The sequence below is a fragment of the Arachis stenosperma genome, chromosome 3, assembly GCF_014773155.1.
Source record: "Arachis stenosperma cultivar V10309 chromosome 3, arast.V10309.gnm1.PFL2, whole genome shotgun sequence".
NCBI classification, from domain to species: domain Eukaryota; kingdom Viridiplantae; phylum Streptophyta; class Magnoliopsida; order Fabales; family Fabaceae; genus Arachis; species Arachis stenosperma.
This window is the reverse complement of record NC_080379.1, coordinates 133,285,316-133,293,123: the sequence shown is the minus strand read 5'-3', so window position 1 is coordinate 133,293,123 and position 7,808 is coordinate 133,285,316. Positions and strand designations below refer to the sequence as shown.

At 36.2% G+C, this 7,808-nt stretch overlaps 1 protein-coding gene across 2 annotated transcripts; it reads right to left on the bottom strand.

Moving 5' to 3' along the window:
* Positions 1-309: 309 nt before the first annotated feature.
* On the bottom strand, positions 310-7,441 carry LOC130970325 (kinesin-like protein KIN-14J). Of its 2 annotated transcripts, none has more exons than XM_057896377.1 (22): positions 7,060-7,441; positions 6,439-6,583; positions 6,176-6,330; positions 5,885-5,986; positions 5,490-5,685; positions 5,247-5,371; positions 5,002-5,085; positions 4,812-4,895; positions 4,628-4,720; positions 4,471-4,500; positions 3,771-4,124; positions 3,603-3,684; positions 3,427-3,522; positions 3,148-3,327; positions 2,939-3,045; positions 2,673-2,851; positions 2,260-2,424; positions 1,908-2,161; positions 1,604-1,767; positions 942-1,495; positions 719-825; positions 310-618 (listed from the first exon to the last, which is right to left on the bottom strand). In XM_057896377.1, the coding sequence occupies exons 2-22, from the start codon at positions 6,524-6,526 to the stop codon at positions 557-559; spliced, it is 3,261 nt and encodes a 1,086-aa protein (XP_057752360.1). In that variant the 5' UTR covers positions 6,527-6,583; positions 7,060-7,441; the 3' UTR covers positions 310-556. The 2 variants fall into 2 exon arrangements, with proteins under 2 accessions (XP_057752360.1, XP_057752361.1); XM_057896378.1 differs by having other exon boundaries at positions 6,439-6,578.
* Between the last annotated feature and the right edge of the window lie 367 nt (positions 7,442-7,808).

Sequence of the window (7,808 nt, the reverse complement as noted above, 5' to 3'; positions counted from 1 at the left end):
AAAGACCGAGTTGGTAGTTCACTCTAAATATATTAGCAGACATAGGCTTGATCCATGCGAGATCCTGATCAATCCTGGTGCAAATGAACTTTTGAAGATATGGACGCGTTTGATTCCCTGCAATGATGCCAAGAATGAGAATGAGATTTTTCACATCTGTATTTATCGTTCAGATGTGGATTTTTTTTTTTTTTTTTTGGGATAAATACAGATGTAAGTTTTAATCAGATGTGACTTAGTGTCTTCAATGATTCTCACTTTCTTACTTGGTGGCTACATATGTCATAAGCATAAAACAACAAAGATACATACAGACATAGATTCTAATCAGTTGAGTTGTGTCTTGAACGATTCTCACAATCTCACAGAAAAGATCGCGATGCTTAAATACAAACTAGTTACAAGCTAGGGTTTGCAATCGCCTCACTAAATAATAGATTGAGGCTGAAATGAGCTATAACTCAGCCTTGGGTGCAGAATAATATAATAAGCACCTAACATGAATAAAAAGTTCCTATGGCCCTAATCTTTCTACAGCATCCAAGTTGTATCCTAACTATTGCCATCTTTTGAGGGGCTTCGCCGAAGAAGAGCTACCAGCTGTCTGTTTTCTAACACCTACATGCAGGACGTTAAGTTAAAAACAGAACCAAGGGAGACAGGGAAAGAGATTAAATTAAAATAGTAAGCGAAGTGAGAGCAAGCTGGAGACACATACTTGAATTTGACATTGTGTGGGTTCTGTTCAATGATAGCCTAGAAGATTTCGTTGGCAGTTTCGATGCAACTTGCGGGGCTTTGGGAATTTTGGATGGAATGATAGGCCTGCATGCAATTCAATGCAAATCGATATCAAGTTTATGGCTCAGCAATGACTCAAGTTCCACACAATGAAAGTACATAGTTACTACAATAGTGTTGAACACAGAGAGAGCACTCACTTTCCCGTGCTCTGAGGTGGAAGGTCGTCCACTGTTGTGTTCTTTGCTGGTGTGGTTTCAGCTGCCTTCTCGACTTCAGGGAAAAGAGTGTACTCAACAATACTGCTGATTGAATCGGTTTCTGTACCCATTGAAAGACCGCCATCAGATATGTCACTTAATCGCTCTTCCGAATCTGCATCTCCAAATCCTAAGAGGTCAATGTCCTCATTGAAATTTTGATGATTATCTTCTCTGGCTAGTTTCATTTGTAGGGAACTGGACTTGTGCCTGAAATCATCCAACGATCGAGGAGAACCAGCTTCTGATTGCCTGTCACTATACTCAGAGCAATTGTCAGCATCAGAAGTTGCTTTGTCACGGGCTCCAATGCTCCTTGTTCCTGAGTGCCTCAAGCTATGCCGAGGAGTCCCCATTGAGTGTCTTCTCGGAGATGATGGGACATGCCTGGGTGAGATCGTACCAAGCTTTGCACCATTGTTATTAACCTTGACCGACTGCAACCGCTCAATTTCTTCATCCTTCCTTGTAATTGCATCGTTGAGAGACGACACCTACAATAAAAGTAGAAATCAGTGTGCAACTGTAGAGGATATTGCAAAATCAGTTTAAGCCAACTGGTTTCAACATATATGTTAAATGCAATTAAGACTGGATATAACCTGTTCCATAAGTTCTCTCACATCCTTGCCCTCTTTGTTGCTACGAGCAGCGCCAAGCTCCACACCAGAAACCCTCTCAGCAAACTTCAAGGTACTTATAGTTTCAGAATATGAAGCGACATCAGGATTAAGTTGTACAAACATAAGGGTTTTTGCTTGACCACCTAGAAAATACAAGTACGAAAGTTACCATAGTAAGATATGATTACAACATGCCCCAAAAGAAAAAAACAAACAAACAAAACAAAACAAAATAAAACCAAGAGAACAAATATAACTTGATATTAATGATGGCAAAAATTACCTAATGAACTCTGAAGAAGTTGAGTCAGTTTACTATTTCTATATGGCACATGTGAACTCTTCTGTGCTAGAGCAAATATCACATCTCCAAGTGCTGAAAGTGATTTGTTTATATGTTGTGCCTCCTTAAGCCTATCTCCTGTTGCTTCAGAACGATCTACTCTTTCACTTCCAGCAAGATCTACTAGATGTAGACACCCACGAAAGAGAGTGTTGGTCTTCAAATCCGTTCCCCGAACATGAATGGAGAGAACACTGGCACATAATTATAATAACAAAATGAGTACCGCACCTTCACAATTCGACAAATGACATTAAGAGGGGAAAAATATTCTGCAAGCTTTGAATACAACCTATGTGATCTACTACTCCTTTCATTTAAGGCTGTGGCACTTGTAGCCCGATTTGTCATCCCGATATTCATCAACTCAAGGACATCTGTCATTGAATTTACAGAGTGCATACTTGCATCAGGAACTGCCAACCCATTTGGTTGGGTTGTATTCCAAATCCCAAGTGTGTGCAAGTCAAGGAAACAGTATTTTATTTGCTTGAAAACAAGAATGAAAGGAAATGTATGCTAAACGATACTATAAATTTATATGTCAATTTTTTATACATATCTATATGCAGTAAATAGTTGTACCTCAATACATAAATGAAAAAGCATGCATGCAGGTTTAAGGATAGATAGGAGATGCTTAGCTTATAATAAAGGGCAGCCCAAAGCATCTGTGTATATTTATTAGAATTAAAAAAAGGATATCTCTTTTGAGGGCCATTGGTTGATAGTAAATCACGAACTTGTTCATTATAAATCTCAACCATTTGAACACCAATTTCATACATGATAGAGTTCCTTCTGCTATGGGAGATATGGAAAAGATCATGTAGCGCCCGATAGTTGACTCCCCAATCTGATTTTGACGATAAGGAAGGTCCACTCTAGAAGAAGGGGGTGAAAACCTAAATTAAACTTTTGAAACACAATGCAGTTAAAATGTAAATAATGCCCAACATATTAAATGCTACCATTGTATATGTTTTTCCAGCACCAGTTTGACCATATGCAAATATACAAACATTGTAACCGTCAAGAACAGAACGAATTAACGGTTGAGTATCCCTGAAAACTTCTTCTGCAGAAACAATAATAAGAGGTGCAAGTAAAAAGTTACTACCAATTTGGTAAAATATAAAACTAATAACAAACATGAAATTCAAAAGAATGAATGTCGTACCTTGACTTGCAGCTTGACCAAAAACCTTGTTAAATTTAAAAAGCTTGCGACTATCTTTTCCTTGTTTGAGAGGATTACTGACAATTAGTTCTCCATCCTCACCCGCAAACTCAATGGTTGAATGATTTTGATTTTGTCCCGGAAGAAAGGGTCTAATTCGGCAATATACCCTAATATTTCCTATTCATCAATGATTTAGAAAACAACAAAAAGAATAGGTCAGGTCAGAATCAAGCAAAGACACAATAATAGTGTGTCTAAGCACTACAAAATACACACCTTTCAAATCTTGAACTTCATTATACAATTTTCTATTTTCAGCAAGAACTACGTGATAATTTTCAGCAGCATCAGCTAGACCTTTGAGTTTGGTTCCTATATATGAGCACATCTTGTAAGTATATGACACATCATAAAACAATATAAAGTACTTAAAGAGATACAGTATATATTACCAAAGTACTTGAAATCCTCTAAGTAGCTTCTTTTTGTTTTTAACACTTCATTTTTGACAGATTTCATTGCAGCTCTCAATTCCTATAAAGCACCAAATAATATAAATATAGCACAAGTAAAAAGAAAATGGAAATAAAAAATGAAGCAACATAAACAACAAAGCAAACCTGAAAAGCTCTAGATTGACAATCGACAAAACTTAGGTAAGTACGCTCCTTATTCTTCCAATTCACAGATCTGGATTCTGAAAATGCCTCCAATTCCTTCACTTGCTTCCTTGCATCAGCAAGAACACTTTCAAGTTCGGATATTCTTTTCAAGTACTCAACTTTAGATTCAGTAGCTTGTGATTCTAGCTGCAAAACATGTTCTTCATGTGTTCTTTTGATCATTTCCAGTTCTTGCTTCAGTGTAGAAACTTCAATTTCATTACGAACTTTTTCTTTCTTTAATCGAGAAAAATCCTGTTCTTCAAGTTTCTTCTTCTCCTCAAATTTACTTTGTTCAAGCTGCAAAGAAACCTGATGAAACAACTGACTGAAGTTAGTAGCCAAACAGAACTAGAGTTGGAAGCTGGAAAACATGTTTTGTAAGTTTAAATGCTAAAGCATTTCAATATTAATCAAATCATCATTTACTTTTCAAAATTATTAAAGGTAGTCCTTTTGCAATTATAGGAACTTTATTATATACAAAGGTAACAATGCTGCATAGTTTCAAACAAATTTACATAAAAACTAGCTTTGTCTACAATAAGCAACATGAGCTGACAGTCCAATCAATTTGAGGTACTTAATCATGCTGAAAATTCAAGTTTTAACTTCTAACAAAAATGAGGATCTATATTGCCAACAGATAGGTTTGCACCTTCAATTGCTGAACCCAACTTGCAACCACCTGTATAAAATAGAGACAACTTTGAAATTAAACTATAATAATAATAATAATAATAATAATAATAATAATAATAATAATAATCAAATAGTGTAAACCACACCCCCAGCTCAATCAACAAAGAAACTACCTCATTCTCTTCAGTGGCCCCAGTTGCAAGAGTTTCAAGTGCATTTATTCTTGATTGGTACTTCTCCTCACGAGCCTTGAAAATATTGTTTTGCTTCATATATGCAACATAGTAAAACAGTCATTCTTCAAGTGAAAAACTTGAATTCTCTAGGGGGGCAATTAACATATAAAGTTAATGTTACATTTTTTATGCTTTCTGCTTGATGTGAAACACGCAACTCAATGACTTGCAGAATTTTCTTCAACAGGCAACCTGCACGTTGAGCCTAGAAACATGCAAATAAATTCAACAACTGTTTATCAACAAAACCAATTTGGCAAGAACAGGGTAGCATTAACATGAATTATTTATTGCAGAAGTATTTAACTCACTTGGGGTACATCTCCATTCTTCCTTTCAAAGATATCACTGAGGATCGCATTCCCTATATTAAAGAGCGATCGAGTTGATACACACTGCAGATATACATTTCACTTATTTATCAGGTTCATATATGAGCAAACTACAAGAGCAATAGTGCATAACACATATTGAAGAATTCCCTAGCGGTAACTGGTAAGCACAAAAAGAAAATAGAAAATTTGATAGAGACAAGTATATTATCTTATTGACTCACATCCAAATTGTTTGATTTTAATAATTCCATAAGTTTAGCATCTGAAAGATCTAAGGGCAGTCCTTGCTTCAACTGGGACAGTTCACTAGACTTCAACCCATTTTGGTCTTTGGCAGCAATTCCTCCTGGACAAAGAAATGTAATAAAATAACATCATTGATATAAGGTAATTGCTGCAGAAAGAATATTAAAATCTTCAATATATCTATTTGGAGCAGAGCATAATTTAATTGATTGTAATACCATGAACAAAAGAACCATCGATAGCATGTCGGAATTTCAAAGTATCCTTGAGACAACTATCATTTTCCTCAAGGGATGTTTGATCTGACTGGCCCCACCTCTTCCTAGAAAAACTTTGGATATTTTCCCGAGCAGCATTGAAAGCAAATTGAGTTTTCAATGTCTCAAGAGATTGTAAGACAGGCACCATGGATCCCTGCATGAATTCTCAAACGACCTCAAAATTAAATAATTACAAGAGAAATTTCAGTTTTGTCTATGGACAGTGCCACCAAATTTCTCCCTCATAGCAACTATAATATAAATAAAAAAAAAATAAAAGAAAGAAGAAGAATAAGGAAAGTCCATAACTCAGCATGTTCTCAAATAGCATTTCAGAAAGGAACTTTTTATACCTGCTCCAGGTCTGACAATTCAAATCTAGACAATCCCAATTCATCCAAAGACATTAGAAACTTTTTAATGCGGCCCACTGGCTCATTCAAATATCCACGTCCCTGAAGTTAAAGATGTACTTCATTAGAAGAAAGAGAACAAAAACAAATAAAATAATAAACTCCAACTTAATGTCAGCACAATCAGAAAACAATGAAAATTGTTGTAGACATACTCATCAAATAGAAACGTTTTTAACAAAAGGAAAAGCAATATATAAGTATTAACACAGCAAAAGATATTTGTATTACTTCGAATGAACCAGGAACCAGCTGGTCCAAAAGGCTGCATAATAAAGATCCATCCCTCAACCATTCTCTCAATTCCTCCTCTGAAGTTTCTAAAGGCAGATTAAGGTTAGGAAGCACGGCATTCATCCACATCACCAGAGAAGCAAGCTGGCTACCTGAAAACATAATCAAATAAAACATTGTAGAAATGGGGAAGTAGGATAACAAGCACAAACAGATAAGCATCTAAACTTAAAAAGACAAGCCAGTAGTAGTTCACTTACCTTCAACTGCACCTCCTAACTCTTCCCCAGAAAACCCATTTAAGCTGCCAGTTTCCCCTTTTCCTCGCCCCTCCTGCCCCAACTGCATGCTCGTTTTAGATACTCTTCCTGCCCCCCTTTGATTAACTGTACCTATTTCCCTACACTGGCACAACAGAGATGAGAGAACTTCCATAAGAAAAGTACCCCCTTGACTCAAACATATTTAGCAGCTTACGTGGACCAGAAATTAACAATGGATTAAGAAATCAAAGTAACTATATCAGAAAAAAGGTTAAATGGCTACGATATAAACAGATAAAGTCAGAAAATAGTTGTCTAACATTTAGAAAAGGGGAGACATTAGAATAATTAGGATATTTTTTCCTTAAACTAAAGTACATTGAAAAATACAGTCAGATTAAAGGAGCTCGGATTGAAATAATTACTCCAGAAAATAATACAGTGAAATTTAGAGCGGCAAATGGAGAAGATCGAATTGAAAAAGAAACAGAAACAAAAATTGAAAAGTGCTCAACTCGGAAACGCAGCTGCGGCATTAGCTGACGCGCATTATTAATAATTAATTCATCAATCAATCGATCAATTCCTCAAGGAACGAAAACAAGATAAAAATAATACCAAGAAAAGCAAATGCAGCAGATCGGCGCAAAGATATGTTGCAGAGGCAATGCAGGAAGAAGTTGAGGAAGTGGGAGCTACCACGCAGCGCTTTGGAGGTACGTAAAAGCCTCCCAGATCAAAATCCGAACCGTTGAAACGACAGCGTGTTGGAGCAGCAATGCAGATACCGAACCGAACAAGGCGATAACGGATGGATCCAAAATTGTGGAGTGGTTATTTTGTAGAGTTTGGTGGAAACGGTGAACGGAATTTAGTTGGCAGAGAGATTTGATTTGGATTTTGGTTTTAGTGGTGTGTGAGACTGTGTGTTGTTGTAGAAGGGGGAAAGGGTAAAAACCAAAAAGAGGTTCGGGATTGGCCCTTTCCTTTGTTAAGTTGTTTTCGTTTTCGTTTTCATTTTTGAAATGATAAAAGCGTCGCGTCGAGACCTGAAACTTTGGAATAAATTTTGCAAATAGTATATTGAATTGGATTGCAAGCTAAATAAAGTGAATTTGAATCTTTAAGTTTTAACCTTTTCTTAAGCTTGCGCCTTTTTGTTTAATTAATGAAATCGCACCTTCTTTATTGCGATTTTGTGAATTGGCCACTGACTAGTTCTCGAATGACATTCCCGCCGGCCTCCTTAAATCCGCTTTTAAAAATTAGATCGTCAGCTTTGTCTTAAGCCTATGTCCTGTATTATTATTTTATATGAATGAAAAAAATTCTACGTCCAAATAATTATCCAACCAAAGTTGTATAAC

Bases quoted from the DNA above. Each gene is read 5' to 3' on its own strand.
- LOC130970325 (XM_057896377.1), bottom strand. From the start codon at position 6,526: ATGCAGTTGGGGCAGGAGGGGCGAGGAAAAGGGGAAACTGGCAGCTTA. The intron at 3,328-3,426 runs GTGTGTATTTTG...ATTGATGAATAG, and splicing joins TGAAGTTCAAGATTTGAAAG to GAAATATTAGGGTATATTGC. The intron at 2,425-2,672 runs ATATCCTTTTTT...TGACTTGCACAC, and splicing joins ACCAATGGCCCTCAAAAGAG to ACTTGGGATTTGGAATACAA.